The sequence below is a fragment of the Brachyistius frenatus genome, unplaced genomic scaffold (genome assembly GCF_029030835.1).
Source record: "Brachyistius frenatus isolate BFR_SWC_R1_liver_20210118 unplaced genomic scaffold, ASM2903083v1 Contig_9, whole genome shotgun sequence".
NCBI classification, from domain to species: Eukaryota; Metazoa; Chordata; class Actinopteri; family Embiotocidae; genus Brachyistius; species Brachyistius frenatus.
This window is the reverse complement of record NW_027210608.1, coordinates 7,196,740-7,217,540: the sequence shown is the minus strand read 5'-3', so window position 1 is coordinate 7,217,540 and position 20,801 is coordinate 7,196,740. Positions and strand designations below refer to the sequence as shown.

Below are 20,801 nucleotides of genomic sequence, written 5' to 3'. Positions count from 1 at the left end.
CAGCAGCCCCTATTTCTCCACAGATGAAAACTCACATTTATACATACAAACACGCCCCATCAGGCTTGCATAAATGCCACATAGGGTGCAAGATTATCATCCATCATGTGTCAAGTCTCCCTCCCCAAGTCCTTGACTTGCTGTCCCTATTGCTCAGTATTACGTCCATTTATCATTAACTGACAACCTCTGGGTTGTTCAGCGTCTATAAGTTAACTGAGATCAATTATCATTTCAGACTAAATATCCGCCCTCCTCCCCCCTGCCTGCTGACGGTATGAGTCGTTGTTGTAAGTGACATTTTACAGTGCATGAGCCAGAAGCCGGTTGTAAGTCTTTTGTACTGTCTAACTGTACATGCTGTCACATTCGTGACTTTATTAGATGTCAAACAGTTGATGAAAAGCAGGCTGTTTAAGGTTGTACTGCAACATCTAATTATTTTGATGTTTGAAATGATTTAAAACTGACAAATTTTCACACTCTGTTCTTTAATGATTTTCAAAAAATTATTTTCATGTATCCAGGCCTCATTACTTTGCTCTCACTTTAATTTATCTATGACTGGGAATTGTTTGCATGCTGAGCTTTTACATCAGCCTCCTCTCCATATGCAACTCCTGTAAACTTCAAGTTCAAGATTATAATAAAGCACCATGATATAAAATTATTAAAAAAAAATACATAAATGGAGAAGAGAAAGTGCTGTAATAATTACACACTGTCTGCACAGTAATTTCAGTCAAAAGCATATTATATTTACAAACTGCTGATTACAGCCTTTGTTTTTTCCGCTTTAACATGATTGCGTGAAATGTTGGTTTGGCATATGGATATGAGGTCACATCACAGCTGTCCTTTTGATTACTCACAATATTAACAGTTTTTTTTCACTGTGCAAAACCTGCTCACTGTCCTCTTCGTTCTCTCCAGCAACTGTGACTCAAACCTGGCTCTTAGTGTGAGCTCTCCCTAGGATGCACATAAACACCATAAGCTGTAGTACAGGATCCAACACACACACCAAATCCATACACGCTACCTAATCCAAGTACTCCGTTTGACACCAAATCAGGTCTCACTCCATTGGTTCCCTTCAGTTGGCCAGTCATAGCCAGAAACAGATGGATTTCACAGACGCTCCGTCAATAGTAGGTAGTGCCGTGTCGACACTCACACTGCGCTGGTTTTACAACCAGTACAACCCTTCTGTGTCCTTTTCTGTATCAGGGTTAGTGGTAGCATGTATCTCCATCCATCTACATTATGCATAGATGTGTCAATGTTTGCTGTGTACGTGCTTTGATGCCAAGTGCTCTCTGTCTAAGGGTTGTGTTGTTGGGAAACACTTTGGTGTACAGCGATGAAATATAAATGAAGCATTTCCTATTGTAGTGCAACCTGGAAGTGAAATACCTGTAAGGTGTTTGTTAAACTTCAATAACTAGGTCACAGCCCTGCTGCTGTTGAGGAATCACAAAATAAGAGCACCAATCTGTTCACGTGGGTCTGAGGGCAAGAGGCTAAAATTCTCCTTCTGGTCCAAAGGCTGCAAAACTCGACAAGCCCTCACTGTAAGAGGCTGTAACAGCAGATTTAGCAAACACTGTGGTGAATGTTATTTTACCGGTGAGCTCAATTTACTCAAAGTGTGCCTAGTGTGATGGGGTCACTATTTCATATTCAATTCATTAGTGCAAAAATATCTGCCTGTAAAAATGCTGCCGGTCGGAGTTGTAAAAGTCCTCATTCTTTCTTTTAGCTTTAATGAAATTCCATTTAAATCCACAAGGCATGAGCTTCAGTAATGTTCATGTTACATCTTTACTATACCTTAAACGCTAGACTAATCCTTCACATTAATCACTACTGCCAGTTCTTGTGTGTGACCTTTTTATTGGTACGTTTTATTAGGATGTACCTCTTGCATAAGAAAGCTGAAAAATCACGAACCCCTGCTGTTTATAGCTGGTGTGTCAAATGAAATGGTATTGCCAACCTGAGATGTTTAGACAGAATATACAGCACAGTAAAGTAGTGACAATAAGCACTGTTAACAAAAATGTAGAGGCATCTTCTGACATTAAGGTTGCATCATTAGAATCGGTGAGATGTTGCAAGCGTGCCTCACGAATATGTCACTCAGCCTGCCGTCCTCCAGGACCAAATTCTATTTTATTCTGTGGATTTCAGCACCGCTGGGCCTTCAGTGATTACGTCTGTGCCTCCGTCTCCTCATTACCGTATCGATCTACCTCTCAAACAGACAGCGGCCATTAGCTTTCTTAAATGACATTCACAAACACCGCGCCTGTGCACCATCATCATGTTTTATGAGGGTGTCCTGCGGCGGTGGGACGGCTTTTTAAATCACCGCTTTCACATCACCTACCTGTGAGTTGACTTTGTTTGGGTCATAACAGTATGTAGCACCATTGGGCTCATATCTGTTCGCTTTCAGAATGCAAATGTGAAAAAGCTGGAGTGCATCTAGCAGAGTGACCGATTGCTAAACTCACCTTTAGGGAAATGGGGCAGAGGAAATGAACCATTTTTTTCTGGGTGTGTGGAATGATGAAGTGAAGTTGAGAGGAGGCAAGACAGAGGCAGTGGGATGGCAATCCACAGCCATCAAAATGAAAATGTATGTGGGAGTGGAATCTACTGGCTGCTCCGCTGACTCTACCTGGGAAAGTGGATTGCCCCACCACACCCCCACGCACCCCTCAACGTCGAGCCTGCATTAGCTGGCTCATTGGTTTTCTGAGATAGTGAAGGAGCATCATGAAGAAAGCTGTGCATGGGAAATGTGGAGGCATGCTCTGTAGGGATGTTTGGCAAAACGAGCGCTCCTGAATGTGAGAATGTCACAACCACGGCGGAGGTGTTTCATCAACATGGAGACGGCTCATTGGGTGAGGGGTGGAAGTTATTTTCACTGGTAGTTTGGGAATGTGTTGCTGTCAGCAAAACTTTTCTCATCGACTCCTTCCAAAAAAGAAAGTGGGTGCAAATGAAAAATATGCAAACTAAACCGATATGTTTTCTCTTTAAAAGAAACGGTTTACATCAATCTAAATGTTCCAGCTTGTAGTGTATATTAAAGTTATCAAACTAATCAGTTATACTGACGAGTCCCTGAAATTGAAATTCAAAGAAAAACTGCACGAAGAATAATCATATATTTACATGCTGCAGGAGGAAGAGACGAGTCACTTGCTGTTTTTCTCCCTCAGATTTACAGATTTGTTGCTAAATGATCAGAGCTTTGTGTTATTATGGTTCTCCTCTACTGTAAAGTTGCGGCGTGTTTCCTAGCAGAAAGCAAGCAGAGGGGATTAATCAAGAGAAAAAGCTTCTGTGTCAAGCTGCCACTGTGTGATGAAGCACCTACTGTCAGGCATGTTCGCATATCTTAGCCTGTAGCATTGTGAAGGTGGAGCTGACCTTACTGCTATCTCTCGTATAGTGCGCTGCCCTCACTTCACATAACGGCAAAGCAGTCACTCACACACAACCCCTCATTCTTTTGCTCTCTCTCACCCTCCCTTCCCCACACGTATATATTTGCATGCATGAACAGCAACACAGCACATAGAGGATTTATACACTGAGAAAGAGAGAGGAAACAAGGCCAGGCCTGAAAAGCTTTCTCTCACTGCACTGTGTAGTGGTTGTTATCTAATCCTCTGTAATCATGGTTCACTTCATATTCCAGTTTATACTGGGCTGTCACACCTCATTAGGAACAATAGTGCTCCTTCATTGATGCCTCTGCACATTTAGATAGGCTCTTCTTTCTCTCTCTTTCACCACCTTTCTACATATTTCTGCCTCTCCCGACTTTTCTCTGTGTTCTTGGTTCTCTCAGTTTCTTCCTCACTTCTGTTCACATTCACTGTCTCATCTTCTTCCATCTTTTTTTTACCCTCAATTTTCACACAAAGTACACCTTCCCATCCTGAATACCAATCTGCACTACAACTAAATGAAACGCCAGAAAGCACAAAATCACGCCTGACGCACTTGTGAGCACGTCACACTGACCAAAACTGCCAGAGGCACCTTCACAAGCCTGCAGGAGCTTCCAGGTTCGTGGTCCTGTGGTGAGGGTGAGGAGAGGTGGACAGGTTGGAGATTTCCAGCACCCGTTTACTGTATTGTTGCCTAACAGAATGTTCCTATCAGGAGAGAAGTGGGCGACATTGTGGGAGGTGGTTGTTCTAGCTAGCATCAGGGGGCAGTTGCAGTGTTAGCAGTTTTGGCGCCATGGTAAGTGGAGTGTAGTTATTATTAGAGTTGGGCCCATCCATCTTCCTGTCTAGGAAAAATGCTGGGAGGACCAAGGTGGCGTGGGCTTGTGTTCAGCACTTTCATGGCTGCCCACTCTCCCCCTAGTCATCAAGCTGCTTTTGTTTGTTTGCTCACTTCTCTTTTTTAGGTTGAAGGGTTCTTTTGGTGCATTTCAGCTGGTGTTCATGTAGGCTGCTGCTGGTGTGTGACTTTGTCAGGAAAGAAAAAAAACCCTGCGTGTAATAAAGAACATCAGGGAGGAGGATCTGGAGGGCAGGTCCTCATCTGCAGTTGCGCTGATGGTTTCAACAGGCAATTAAATAGTCCCTGAGGATAATGTGAGGAATCATAAGAATTTAACTAAATCTTCAAAATAGATTTCCTTACTTTTCAAGTAAGCCAGCAACATCTGATCGTTTTATTTTTTTCATTATTAGAATAAAACTTTGAAGTGCCATATTTTAAAATGGACAAACTCTGGAACCATGGAAGATTACACCAGGACCGGCTGTCATGTTCCATCTCAGATATGATCAGTTGAGTTTCAGGAGCTCCCCAGAAGTTTCCCAGAAGCAGATACTCTGCTTTGCTAGAAATACATGTGAAGTTTATTTTTGAAGGAAGCCCTGTCAATATGCACAGAGCAGCTCCACTGGACAGGAAGACAGACACAGAAACAGCACAGGGAATCTGGTCAATTGTCATGATAAAACATTTCTGATCATATATCATATCATTACATTAACATCTACACTCCTGCTGTTTCAAGTAGGAGAAGAAACGTGTTCTTGGCACTGTACGTGAGTTGTAGTAACAAAATAATTTTGAGGAGGAATTTTTCAACTACAACGACAACTAAAACACAGCCAAGTCTAGTTCCTTTTTCTGTAGCCTGGGCTACAGTACCACAAAGTAGGAAGTAACAAACAAAGAACACAAAATGGACTTAAAAGAAACACAAAAATCAAGGAAACATGACCAAACCAGGAAGTTGACAAAATGGGGGGGAAAAATCACTTCACTTCTGAAACGCTTGAATGAAGTCATGTACAAAACAGTGTCACCCACGCGACATGACAGACACGTGTCCGGTGGAATTCAGAGGTTAGCAGCTAAACAGAGAGTATCAAACTCTCTGTAAGCCAGCTTTCGTACAGCCCACTACTCAACGCTAATGATTCTAACTCTATTTACAGGAAAAATACAATATGGAATCAACTTTAGCCTAAAGCAGCCATTGTAGTGCCTTTCAGCATGGCGCCCAGCAGACCAGGAGAAAAGCTGCAGCAGCGATACCTGCTCGGTGCCTGAGATATATTGGTGCCAACCTCTGAGCCCTTATCTGCACATAAAAAAGGTGTAAAGAAAAGGTCATGGCTTGGATAATGATGCTGACAGTGTGATAAGGGAACTAGCTCGGCTTATTATTGTCTGAGAACGAGGAGCCTGGATAAAAAAAAGTGCACTGTAAAAATATATTGACATTCGAATTGCCAGAGTGGCTCAGCAGACCACCCCAACCCCCGGACTGCAATTAGAAGTGTGCACCTGAGCAGTGGAGTAATGTCATCTCCCATCCCAGTGATGGGTGTGTGGTTGCCAGACGCTGAGACAGAAGCATATGTTGCTGATATACGGCTGGTCCAAATGTGCAAGGAGTCCAGGGTTAGGTACCAACACCAGATGGTTCATCTAAATCTGTAGTGAGCAAGAGGGGAAAAGAGGAAAAAACAAGAGCTCCTACCCTTTGCCACCCACCAGCTTCAGACCGAAGGTCCAAATGTTCTATTTTGGAAATAACTACTGGCTCATTTGCAAATTTTAGACAATGGTTGCTGAAGGAAAATAAAAAGTGCCGTCTCAAATAATCACAAGGGACTCTGGGAAGATTTTGAAGTTGAATCGGTTCTGAGACTTGCGTAACATGGACATGAACTAAACTTATTTAAAGATTGCCACATTATTTACAATTTAAAAATATCCTTAGATCCTGGTATGATTGCATGAAAGGGGCAGCAAAAGTTCATCAACCTGCATTGGAAGATGTGAGAACATCTTCATTGCGAGTCCTGTGTACCTCTCTATGTAGGAGGAACCAACTCAAAGTTGTGCAACTGTTTATTGTGCTAGACTGCAGTTGCATTGCTTTCTTACTTTACATGCTTTAACTTTGTTAGAGGAGGGAAAAAAAGGTTAAACGTTGAAGTCTTGCTTTTTGAAATAATGCATTCTCCGAAGGCTTTCACCCGGTCGAGCCAATTTGGCCTGATTTAATTAGAGAGCGCAAGAAGTTGTCTGAGACAGCGACCAGGGAGTGACCGGCCATCCTGTTATCTCCCAGGCTTCTTAATTCCTCTGCCACAGGGATGGCTGCAGGCCCACGTAGTGTAGGAGCTAAATGTTCATCGTTTGCCAAATGGCTGTTTTCTGTCAGTCTTGAGGACAAATGGACATGATAAATCTTTACTGTGATGCCCCAAGATATTAGAAATACTGAAATTGTGCTTTTAATGGCAGATTTTGAAACAAAATGTCTTCACGTGATTAATTAGGTAGCTTACCCTCACACCACACTACTCTTCTTCATGTAAATATACCCATACTTGTTTAGCAGCTTATTATAGCTGAAACTTATACTTTATAGAAATAATTTACAAACAATAATTGGCCTCTACATTTGTCATTAGGTGTAACATTTCGGCCACAAAAATCAATCGTTTTGATGCCCAAATCCACAAATATACACATAGTGGTGCAATTTAATGGGGGAAAAAAACCCCACACATTAATGACACAAATTTTTATTTTGTCTGTCATGACACTTACACATCTGTCATTATCCACCGTCCAAAAGTTGCTCAGCTGCAGTATTTAGAGGTGATAATTGTCATAAAGGAATACATGGAGAGCATAGTGAAGCTTAACCCCTGCACTCATCCTCAGAGAGAAAAGTGGTAAATATTCACAGATATTAAAAGTGTGAGATGGCTTTTTGGCTAAATAGGGAGAAGGGTAAAGTGCCGGAGCAAAAACGCGACTTACGGAGACCAGTTTGACAGCCTTGGTGCACATAAAAGTAGATTTGTCACTGTCTATCTGTATTAAAAGATAATTTCTCTACCTAAGAACAATAATAATCCTGTCCTCCACCTTACAACAAAAACAAAGGTCAGTTACTACACATATATAGAACATATCAATATCCAAAAAGTTTTAACTGTAGACTGTATATAAAAATGGAGGTAGCTTCTGGGTCTAAACAGTGAGGCCAATGCAGAAGTGCCTTAAACTGCAATACTACCAAGGAATGCTTAAGGCAAATTAAAAGGCCCTGGCTCTATAGACTCCCATTCAACTTCTCTCATGAAATACAAAGTCATTATAATTTATTCACAAGTCGTAATGGTGTCATTTGCTAGACTCACTCCTTCTAATTCATTTTCTGGCATTTCATCTGAAAATAATCTCCACACTTGTTATATACAGTGTAAGGCCTCAAAAAGTGGTAGGTTTGTGCGCGTCATTGTTTGATTGACAGGCCTGTAGTGTAGTCAGGTTTCCCAGTGGGCAGGGCGTCGTGTACTAATTTGATCAAATTAGACCCAGCGCTTGCTCCTCTGCAGCTCGTCCAAATATGGTCACTTCTGGCTCCAAAGTAGCAAGACGGTAACGGACAAAATTCAAACTCGAGGCTTCAGAGTAGCAGTTCACAAACCAACATGTCAACCACGGTTGTTTGCCACTAGGTTTCAAACGATATAGCAGGGTTTGAAGATGGGGTTAAGAATTTGATGCGTAGGGCTGAAATCATGCAAAAAAAAAAAGTCTGAAATTGAGAAACACATTTTTGATGTAAAAATCATTCCAATAATTAACAGTTACATGTTTTGTTAACATTTGTGGTTTTGTTGTTTTTTGTTTGTTTGATTAAATCTTCAGTTCAGCAGGATGCACAGAAGATTTCATACACTCTGATTGTATTGTTTGTTTGATTGCTCTGTCCTAACACACACAAGTCACACAGAAACTGTTTTAAGGCCAAGAACATAACATCTGAGAAAGACTCAGCAAGATTTTCAGTTTCCGTGCGTTATTGTTTTTTTCTTAACAAATGTCAAATTGATTTTTATTGTGATGTGTGGTATTGATACAAGAGATAATATAATTCAGATGTCATACAAAATACGAATGTCCGTATTCATTAACTGTGTTCACCTGCACATTAGAAGATCATGTATTGAAACAACATGGCAATATGCAATCGATATGCATATTGTCGACTTTTGTTTATTACTTTATAAATATGCAGCAAAATTACCTGAGATTCATAACTATCTGCAGTCTGTTGTAACACCGTACTGATCAAGGCTTGTTCTAATTGGCTGCACACATATCAATGCACACACACGGTATTCATAGTTTTCATGCGATGTCACATCCTTGTAGCCAAGCCCCATGGAGGGCAAAATAAAGCTTTGCTCCACTGGCTGCCAGCTAGTTTGTTGAGCCAAAACATCGGATAGTTGTTGGTCAATCGGCTGCACAAACCAATGAAGAATATATAAATATATATATTTGTATGTTATATATATATATTTGTATGTTTTACATATATATATATGTCCCTCCCTCCCTCCTTATCCGCCCTAATTAAGACCTTATCCAGACCTTATCTGCACCTTACCTGTAGGAAATCAACTTCTCCCGTATTCCCCAACTACGGTCTAAATACAAAACAGGAAAGTTTAACACGATGAAGAATTTCCTGTCCTTCACCTCCTAGACAGTAGCATTATAGTAACGGCAGGGATTCTCCTCAAGATATATGTTAACATCGCCAAAGTGGAGGTCTGGCACGGACTTTGTTGCTTTTAGAAATTAAAAAACGCATCGGGATCTGTGTATGGATCGTCGGTGCTCAAAACTTGTAGTTTGTTACTATATCTTTATTTTTCATCTGGTGAGAGCTGATCCAAATAGTCGTTGAAACAGATGGAAAATTCATAGGCCTGCTCTGCAGTTCTATAGATTGTCCTGTATTAGCTGCTATGTTTTAATGATGTTTTGCCCTCCAGGGTTCAAGCTGGTCACGTGACTGAAAACTATGAATACACTCATTGAATACAAAATACACCCAATGCAGGCACACACACACTGACCTTCCTGTCCCCTTGTAACATACAAATGAGTCTTTCCCTAGCGCTCCCACAGGACTGTGAGGAAAAGCTGAACACCAGTTGCCCTTGTTCATTGCATGTGTGCAGACAAGGAACTCCTCACAGTGAACTTGAGCCTCAAGCTGCAGGTTCAGTATATTCTAAGATATTTCTTATAGTGTATGTATAATGTCAAACCTGATGCCTTTCAGCATCAAGTCTGAAGCGGTTTTGGTCCTTGCTTTTTAGTAACTCACCTCTTTAAGCTTCACTGTGGTGACAGTATAGCACAAAAGTATGTACTAGGTACATACAATATATAGATACAACCATATTCCTAGATGTAGGATGGGATTTTGAACAAAACTAAGCACAGATTTAAGTAATGGGTCCCATTTGGAAAAGTATTTGTAAAAATCTGTTACATTAAATTTAAAGGCCTGGTTCTTGAAAATAATAACTTGTACATTAATAATAGTTACATTGTTCATTAATTGTAATACATTTGATCTCATATTCAAAACTTCAGATTTCCTAATATGGAATAAAATCAATAAATCTATTGTATTTGTAACGCCAAAAAGCTTGCAGTCATGGACAGATTATGACACAATAGGCCCTTATACCTATCTATGGGACCAGGACACACAGACTTTGTTGTTGTTTTGTGCCTTTGTGTAGTGGCGTGTGTAATTCTGTTGTCATTTTGTGTCCCTTAGTAGATTTCTTTTGTTTCCCATTGAGGTGTTTTGCTTCTCTTTGTGTCTTTCTCTGGTTGCTTGATGGACTTTCCAACGACAGTTACTTAATTCAGAGGTTTTAATACATCCTCTGGCCATCATAAACAAGTGTTAGCACGAGCTTCTGCCATGCATCTTTGTTAAAAATCTCTTGTGGGTGCTTGCCAGTTTAATGTTTGGTGTAAATTAGGTTTGTAAACTGTCTGATACACTGGTATTCTCTCCAGGACTTGGATCGCATTGTAAAGCCCCTTTGTTCTAAGTGATGGCCAGCACTTTTTAATTTACCAACTTTTCAAGTGTTGTGATCACCTTCTGCTAATCATTAGTTCTAGCTGGTAAAGTATCAGCTTTTGTTGCTAGCATGGCTTTTACTGAGACTAAGAAGCTGTTATGAAACTATATAAACAAATGAACAATTTAAATTACTGATTTGCGTGCCTGACAACATATTTGATCTAAGTTGGTAAATGCAGTACACTACAAATGTACTTGTCACATGTCGTATTTCTTTGTAGCCATCAGCAGAGTCAAAGTTTTAAAAAACAAAAGCTGCTTATCTTCATGCAAAGGTTAGTTGGTTACCTCCGTATGTTGACTCCAGGGTCAGTCGTTTATTCCTCTGTTTTCAGTGAAAGTTCTGCAGGAGTTTCGCTCTTTCTTGCTGATGTGTTGTGATCAATGGTGCACAGGCATTGGTAATGGAGAACCTTTCAAATGTAAAATTAATTACCTGCAATCTGACAGCATCAGGGAAACTCAGCATGTATTTTATGCTAAGTTGGTACTCCCTCTTTTTCACACTTGCGTAGCATCAAGCATTGTGTGTGTGTGTGTGTGTGTGTGTGTGTGTGTGTGTGTGTGTGTGTGTGTGTGTGTGTGTGTGTGTGTGTGTGTGTGTGTGTGTGTGTGTGTCCATTGGTTGTTAAAATGTGGAGTCTGCTGGAGACACATTTGTTCCTTGGAGACAATAGGATGCTGCCTGTTTGCTTAGCCATATTTGTCAGGTGAGACTGAATTTGTCATCAGCAGAAAGGACACTCAAATTGTTCCTTCTCGCACCCTTCTTTTTAGTTTAAACAAAGTTTCATGAGAACCAAAATGCTTCTTGACTTTACGTTGTTTGATTGTATGACTGTGGTTTTACACAGTGCCTTGTTGAAATCTGACTTGGTGCTAACATAAACAAACAAGGTCTGTTTATTGCAACTAAACTATAAAACCTTTAATTCAATCATATAAACATGTTCATGACATTCTTTAATGTATGAAAATGTAAAATCTTTTGTCATTTTTCTGCTCTGTAATTTGTTCATTGAACAACTTAAACAACCTAATAACATTCCCATTAGACTCTACTGTGCTCTTTTTAGTGCTACTTCATAAATTTAGCATTCTCACAAGTAAAATGGACAACATTCAGCACAAAGATCCACCTGAACTAAACTGAACTACACTACACTTAAATTAAGCTAAACTGCACTACACTTAAACCAAACTACACTACACTAAACTACACTACACACAATTTAGACTATGCTTAAACTAAATTAAACTGAACTAAGCTATCTTATGATCAACTTAAATTAAAGATTAATCTTAAACTAAGCTAAGATAAACTATGCTCCACTATGCTGCACTAACTACACTAAACTTTGCTACACTATACTACAGTACAATAAACAACACTAAACTAAAATTAAACAACACTATACAACTAAATGCTGAATAATTTAAATTTTTGTTCACTCTCTTTGTGTCTCAGGCAACATAAAAACTGGTGAGATGGTCTCATTTAACTTCTACATTCACAGTCACACTTCTCATCTGTGAAAAAGTTGTCATCACCAGTTTCAAAGCACCTCAGGTGATTTGCCAATAATAGAACTCCAATAGATAACTCATCAGTTGTGAGTAAAAATAAAAACTTCATTACACCAAATACCACAGATGCATAGTCATTAAATCATTAAATGTCTGTTAGAAATATAATTTGTTATATTGTGGCAATCCATCAGACATCACAGATCAATCCATCAGGTCACTAAAAATAACCAAAGAACTTTAACTACCGCAGCACCAGCAGGACCTTAGGCCTTTTCCTATTCTTTGCACTCACAGCATTAACACATTAATGAGAAGAAATTAAACCATTTTATCTGCTAAGGCCAAGAATAAGTGATACATTTTTTTGTAAAGATTTTGTCAAAAGCATAAAGTTACCCACATGAGTTTAATTCTCAAGCATTTCCAAACTTTTGTACAATGTGCACCAGTAACACACTCCTTACAAATGCAATGATATTAATATATATTTGCTGTATTAGTCCTTTTTTTTTTTTTTTTTTTAAAAGGTCCAAAGAAATAATTAATAAAAAACGGCAAATATAATTACTACTTCATTGGATTTGTTTTCCTTTGTAGTGTATTTTAAACCTCACAACTCATTTAAAAAAATGTGGAAGATTTTTTTGATCTTGAAAATCCAAAACATTTATCATTTGACCAACGCTTGCCCTTTCCTGAGCTCAGCAATAGTCCTGACCTTAATATACTGTATGTTATGTCAAGATATTGTGCAAAGTGCATTTCTTCAAACAGACTTACATTTGCTTGTAATACACCAACCGGGAGGAATTAGAGTAAAGATTAGAAAAAACAGAGAGAAGTAGAAATAAAGGACCTATTTTCCAACGCTGTATATTGGACAAAGGGTGAATAAATGTTTTAGCAATATCTCCCTCCACCACAGTGGAGTACTTTATCTGATGAGACCATCAGGTGCTGTGAGTCTGACAGCCCCGGTGTTTGGTGACTCACTCGACATGTTGGTATTGATCACTTTGGTTGATTTAATCTCCCTCCTCTGTTTCCCTGTCCAGCTCCACTCAATCTGACCAGCAGTGGGAAACACTGACAGCTATATCAACCTGTTAAACACACACTAGCATCAGAGAGGACAAAGAGAAGCAGTAGACAGAGAAAATGAGAAAGCGGGAGAGATGAAGGTGGAAAAGCAAAGAGAATCGAATGCAGAAAGACCTGAATGTTTGTGTCCAAAAAGTCTCGCATACAAGTTGACTAAAATTACAACGGCAGGATGACTGCTACTTGGTATCTTGTATGATGATGTAAAAATCTATGAGGCCCAAGCGAGTTTGAAAACAACCAGTTTGAGAGGTGACCTTGTCCACAGAGTGTGCCTGTCTACTAGTGACTTGGGCCAGGTGGTTCTGTCAGACTGTCAGGGCCGACCGGGTCAGAGAAACAACATTTGCCACTGTTCTGTTGCTTTAATAAGACTCATTAATATACTGCATGTGTCACCAGCAGCGTCTGACTGCGTCCCCTCTGGGCTGGGCTAGTTTTGGCATGACACAAAGTAAGGACACACACATTCACTGAATTCAGCCTATTTGTCATACGTATCAAAGCCGAGTCTACATACTGCCTGCAAACTTGCATCTTATATACGTGTGTGTGTGTGTGTGTGTGTGTGTGTGTGTGTGTGTGTGTGTGTGTGTGTGTGTGTGTGTGTGTGTGTGTGTGTGTGTGTGTGTGTGTGTGTGTGTGTGTGTGTGTGTGTGTGTGTGTGTGTGATGCATTGGCTGGTGCGGTGCGGTTAACCTGGAAAAGAAGGGGCACGTTATTGGGGCTGGGCAGATTGTAACTCAGGTTTATTGCCTTGTTGACTTGTTTTAATATTCTCAGATGATAGATTTGATCTTGGATAGGATGCTTTTTGAACAATTTGTGAACAAATGAAGCACTGGTGCTTGGTGTGGTGCTTAATAAGACAGTTTTGGGAAGGGGGACATTTTACTGTTTTGTAACTCATGAATGCCTTTTCAAGTCTGGGTGGACTTTAAAGACATTTTTTATGGTAAAAGTAGCCCCTTTTTAAGAAAAATAAATTTACTTGATCAAGCTGCACATCGTAGGTAAAAAACTTCTAGAAAAAGGGTTCAAAGGAATAATTTGACATTCTAGGAAATTTTGCTTCTTAACTTTCTTGCAGAGGCTTAGATTACATGATTGACATCACTTTCATGCTTATATGTTAAATATCAAGCTATAGCCACCTGCATATTAGCTTAGTTTAGCACAATGGCTAGAAATAGGGGGAAACAGTGAGCCCAGCATTTAACAAGAGTTTAAACAAATCTGCCTATTAGCATCTCTACAGCATACTAACAAACATATGTGCTGGACTATTTATTGACCAGGAGTAGTAACCTGCAGTTTTGTTGGCAAAAATCCAAGCAGTCACTGCCTTCAAGCCAGAAACATGTCACACAAAATCAGTGTTTTTCCTACACTTCATTCCTGGATGTGAGGAGAAGGTGTTTGGACCTTCATGTAGCTGAAAACTTGCAAAAAATAAAGAGTTAACTCAATAATAAAATGCAAATAAATCCAATTTGTAATGATAAGAAAAAAAAAAAGGGCTCATGACCTCAGTGTCCTTTTGTGGGGTTGTAGATGGGAAATAGTAAAATTAGCCCCAAAGTGGACCTTCCCGGTAAGTATTGCTTTCCTTGTGATTGGCTCCACTATGACATAATTCCTGGATCTATTCAAACCTGAAGAGGCTGTGCCCTTTGTAAAGTTTGTAAGGATAGTAATTCACTTCCAGCTATTCTTTTTACTGCTCCCACTCAGAGTTTTATTGTTCTGGTAATACTTTTTTTTTTTTCAGCAGCAGCAGTTGAATGAAGCATGAAATCATTTGATACAAGATGCACTTTGATGGACTATCTAATGATATGGTGGAAGTTTGCTTAACCATAACCTCTGGAAGTTGAGGTTGTTTGAACCAGTGAAATGTTAACTCAATGACTCAAAGGCCTGGAATTACCAAAGCACATTTATATAGTGTGAAAACAAATCTACCAAAACTACCCTTTGATCTTAATGCATTACCTGACTCAGGGAAAAAAAGATTTTGATGAGCTATATGCTCTCAGTATCAAATATTCACTATGGATGTAACAGGTTTAGATTAATTCAACTATGCTTTAGTAGGTATAGCTGCAAGCCCGTGAAGGTTATAGGTTATTACTGGAGGGTAACTGGTGCAAATCCCCAGAGTTTCATGGAAAATGTTGGTGGAAAGAGTGAATGAGTAACGCTCCTTCATTTCAGCCTCACCAATGATGAAACACCAAACTCACGTTACTTCAATATAATCAAGTTTAAAATTACATCAATAATGTGCTTAAACTTTCTTCAAATATTTTTTTCACTTTGTCAGGTTATGAAATATATTTATGCAAAACACAACAAAATATGCATTTACTATTAAAATGTCCAAAAACCTTCATCAGTGTGTCGCTTTACCAAACGCTGTGATTTGAATTTAGCTATTTGAACTATTTGAGATTTGACCTTGCCTTAAAGGTGTTCACACCGGCTGCAAAAAAATAAAACAAATACAAAACATATCAATTAGATCTCTGTTTTGCCTCTCATATACAAGGTGCAGGTGTTCTAGCGTGTAGGCCGGTATACATAATGGCACGATACCTGGCACCTTCAGAGTCTCGCCGCGACTCTGGTGGAGCAGATTCTACACCATCTGGAGCCTGCACACTTGTGCCACCCCACCCAAAGCCAAGAAGATGATTGCTATCAGCATGATTACGCCTTTATTAGATTAGCCGTGCATTGTTTACAGACTTGTGGCTCTACCCATGCCAGGCGTACGTCTCTCTGAGAAACCAGTGGGAGGCTGGAGTGATCAACTCGACAGCTGCTGAAAAACATTTCCCTTATTGCTACATAAATGTGTTACTGTGGGAGGAAATCATAAAGACAGAAGAAATGTTTTCATTCTGATTTCCTACAGTTTCTTCTCCAGTGATATCCCTGATGCAACTGTGAACAGCAGTTTTACGGGTCATGTGAACTCTCAAAATTTCAACTCAACCAGAGAGGCCCACATGTAAAGTTAAACAGACACATGTGGCCTCTTCCACTGACTGAGCAGGAGTAAATGTGCATCAAATGAGGAGGTGACGCGTAAAACAAAGTCACCCCCCTCGGGATAGTTTTGCCACAGCGTCAAATCAGCTCAATGCTCCAAGTTCAGTAGTCATTTGCTTATACGTGGGACATAAACATGATTCAGGTCTTGTGTATATTTTCTATCTACAGTAGAAGGAGATATAAAGTAGGACTTTTATTAGGCCACAATTTGTTTCTTTCCAGTACTCTTAAAGCTTCATTCGTATCATCCCATTCAAATTTATTCAAAGACACATCTTCATCCAATGTTTCAAAATAGAAGAAGTGATGTGTTGTAAAAGACCACAGTGTTAAAACAGACTCAAAATTCTTCCACGATGAGTGCAGTAAATCAGTTTCGAAGCCGCAGTGAAAATGGAGCCATTTTGCCACCGTTGCAGCTCATTTTAGCGTCACGCCAAGGAATGAAGACATGATCAGAGGAGGGAAGTGCTCTGCCAACGTCTGTCTCTTCCATGCCAGTGCATGGGGAGAAGGGAAAGGTAGTGGGCAGAGCCAACTTTCCATTCCAGCTGGAGAGTTGGTGAGAGGCATTGTCTCTCTCAGCTCCTACTGTCAGCTCTTGTAGTAGCTCATCCGTATAACTGTCCCACCATTTCAAAATAGCATTAAGTCGTCTTGCCAGAAATGTTAATGGCCTAAATGTTGAATTCTTACAGTACAAAATAAAACTAGTCTTAAAATGTTCACCTACTTTTTTCTCTGAAAATGTCTCTATTTTCATCAGACAAGGAATTGTACATTTCTAAATAATGTGATTATTTAAAACATGTTCCATAGCTAAACAAACAGTTCACAGATTGACCTGTAGATGTGAATTTGACCGGCGTTATTCTTTATTTCCCACACTATAACTTCTGTCTCAGCCCACTAATTTGCAAAACGTGAAATCCTTACTCCTGAGCAGCCTTCTCTACAGTGACTCCCTTCATTACCTCGTAAAAAGGACTCCATCAGTATTCCAGTCACACTGCTGACGGTCAAGTCGCTTGTTCACAGAGCTTCACTGTCCCCTTCTCTGTCAATGCTTTCTCTAACCACAGATCACCACCAAACTTTGCCTGGATTTAGACAGACATCACCTTTCATGATTGTAAACTAACACCCTCTGTTGGTCATGTCAGGGAGTTCAAATATCCACATCAACCCACGGAAATGCGGTTCAGGGTTTCACAGGAGGAGGCTGGGAATCAGTGCAGTCATGGATAAAGCCACAGTCAACGGCGTCATTTAAAATATGTTGTGAAGCATAATTTTCTGCTTAACAGTCACATCTCAGCACTGTATTTTGTCAACTTTTGCCTAACTCGTACTTTGTCTAATAAAAATAATACCTTGGAGTCACACTGCAACATTTTATTCATGGCATGTAAAAAGATTTAAAAAAAAATTACGATTGTTTTAAGGGTACGATTGAGTCTGGCAAAATCAGGTGTTTGCTAGCTTCTGACTAACTGTATTTCTATCTCTCTTTTGTATGAAAATGAATGAACCAAAAACATTTAATAAATATTGTAAATGCTGATACCTCTTTCTTTCCTCTTTTGTCAGATCCAACTGGCTGAAACCATGCTGTGGGCGTCGAGTGGCCCTGTGGCAGGTCTGTCTGCTCAGCGCAGGCTTCAACTGTATCCTGGTGGCCTGCGTCATCCTGGTGGTGCTTTTCCTGTCTTTGGAGCTCCTCATAGACACCAAACTCTTACAATGTAAATAGTGTCCATTTATTTTTTCCTATTTTACCTCTTGTTCTTTTATTAAGGAGATATTTGCTGAGCGTGCATATTCTCCTCCATTAATACACTGCGTGACGTTCGTAGAACACCTGGGAGGCACACAGTGCAACACACAGCAGCCGCTCCACTGGAGCAGTGAGGAGCTAAACTCTTCAGTGTCCTTGAACATTAAACTGAATCATTATTAACTCCACTGCTGCTGGTCCTGCGCTGTGCCCGGTACCTGCTGACAGGCCCACATTAAGAGAATTTATTTAAAAAAAAAAAAAAAAGATGCCATTCTTCTTCTCAATTACCTGTCTGTCACTGTATATCTACAGAGGCAGTTCTACTGCTATGGATCATAAATGTTTTAAATGTTTACCTTGTCATGGTCCACAAATTGAGATTTAAGGAAGAGCACTTTAAAGTTTGTATTTAAAACTGCCTTTACTTCAACTGATGCCAACAGAAAATGGCTGCTGCTCTGATTCTTGTTATATCAGGAAGAATATTACTCTGCAGACTGCAAACTTTTGCTGTTGATAAATTTAAAATACAACGCTTATGGATGCAGGACTTTTACATGTTACAGTGTGCGTGTGTGCGTGTGTGCATGTGTATATATATATGTGTGTGTTACATTCTGTACATTTGCTAAAGTAAAGCCATTGAGTAAGTCTTCCACCACTACCGTTGTGTGTCTAAATGTTGGTGGTTATGTGAATGGAGTATCCAGTGACAGTAACATACTGTAGACTTTAAACAACTAGACATTCAAATTATCTATGAGTAAGACTTTGAATCTTTTCCCTCCTTTGACTTCACTACGTCACTTTACAAAAATGTTTGTAAATATCCATTATTTGTGGGTGTTATGGGAACCATCCATTAGGATTTGTTTATGCTAGATATTGTGAAATAACAGTCCTGTCTATGAATTTCTGCTGTATGTGTAGTCTTGCCAATCACAGAAGAGCAGGTGCAGCTGGATGGTAAATGGTTGCGATGGAGAGTGATGGAGAGAGGTGATAATGAACCAAGTCTCTTGTCAGTGGCAGCAGGCACACATCCCCATCGATTACTGGCCGGCGTCCAGCTCTGATGATACTGGAGACTCACGGCGGGGACAGCAGGACTCTAGTCACTTGAGATCTATTGTAATCTAGTTCTCAGTCCGCTGCCACTCTCACAAGACAAATGGAGGAGGGGGCAGGAAGGTGGGGTCGACCAACAGAGTGCACAGACAGATTAGTGGTGTAGGACATACAGGGTGGCACTGTGGGTTAATAGATGGAGATTGATATGAATTAGAAATAATTAGAATTGGTCATGGACAGAATGTTAAGGAGTGAAAAAAGGGGGGGGGGGGGGGGGGGGGGGGGGGGGGGGGGGGGGGGGGGGGGGGGGGGGGGGGGGGGGGGGGGGGGGGGGGGGGGGGGGGGGGGGGGGGGGGGGGGGGGGGGGGGGGGGGGGGGGGGGGGGGGGGGGGGGGGGGGGGGGGGGGGGGGGGGGGGGGGGGGGGGGGGGGGGGGGGGGGGGGGGGGGGGGGGGGGGGGGGGGGGGGGGGGGGGGGGGGGGGGGGGGGGGGGGGGGGGGGGGGGGGGGGGGGGGGGGGGGGGGGGGGGGGGGGGGGGGGGGGGGGGGGGGGGGGGGGATATTAATTATGCACCTTTATGCTTTCTTTCTTTAGGACTTTACAAATGAACATTAATCATGTTTTCTCTCCCAACAGTTTCCAATGCGTTCCAATTTGCCAGCATTATCCACTGGATCAGCCTTATCATCCTCTCACTCTTCTTTTCAGAGGTAAGACTTATACATAAAATCTTATTTCTGGTCCCACCATGACTAAAAATATGTGCTCGTGATATCTTTCATGATGTTATTTGGTCTCAGGAACATTTCAAGGGCATAAAGGCCCTGATATGTCATGTTTCTATTTAATTTGTAATTAAATTAAACAAAGTCAACTTTGTTGAACTTTAGATTATGTTCTTTCTCCACCCGTGCAAGCTAGGTGCAAGCCTGAAGGAACTATAGGTGGTTGCTGCCATTTAATTTGTTATTGCCTGGTCTATTGTCAAGTCAGAATTAAACCCTAACAGCTACCTTGAGGCTGGATGGTTAGTAAAATGTCAATCATTTCAAGCATACTTTTAATTCATCTTAATAAAATTTAAGCCATTGTTTGATAAAAAAAAAAAAAGTCTTATCATTACTCTGGAATTGTGAAAAACAAAATGGAAAGGGGAGAGTTTGGCCTGAGGCCTCCACTCCAGTGCAAACCAATTACCCTGACAGCCTCAGCCCCAATGCCCTAAACCAAACATTAATTACCAGTGAGCCAGCAGGAGCAATAATTAAAGTTGAGTTTAATGAGCAGTGGAGATGGGGTTACAGTGATGTGATCCATCCAAACACCTCACCCACTGACATCACAGAAGGAGCGTCACCTGAGAGTGGTGTTGGATAGATGTGACATACCACCGAGCAGTCCCTCTGCACCAATCAGAAAACAGGATTATTACATGTGGTCGGAGCACCTGAGATTCTCACTTGACACCTGTGTTGTTGTCCAACATGTGCTTCAGATGATACAGCACCACTCCTACATGACACCTCATGTTAATTCGAGTGTAAATCAATGACTCTGCACGACAAAGTGTCCCATGGCCAACAGCATTTGCAGAGTGCAAAGTACAGTTTGATATGTGATTGGATTACACGTGTTGCGCTATTCGTTTGTGGGTCAAACATCTGTATCAGGTAACAGATTTGTTACAGATATATGTGTCAAAGGCAAATAAGTGATACTGTATGTGTTTACTATTTTTGTTTAACCTATTTTCAAATCTAATCAAATATGACTT

At 40.7% G+C, this 20,801-nt stretch overlaps 1 protein-coding gene across 1 annotated transcript in view; it reads left to right on the top strand.

Annotated features, from left to right (window-relative positions):
* LOC138616316 (transmembrane protein 266-like) overlaps positions 1-20,801 on the top strand; it is a 48,778-nt gene that overhangs the window by 15,412 nt on the left and 12,565 nt on the right. Inside the window, exons 4-5 of the mRNA XM_069690538.1 lie at positions 17,768-17,922; positions 19,664-19,737. Of these exons, the coding sequence (XP_069546639.1) occupies positions 17,768-17,922; positions 19,664-19,737 (229 nt within the window). The remainder of the gene's footprint in view (positions 1-17,767; positions 17,923-19,663; positions 19,738-20,801) is intronic.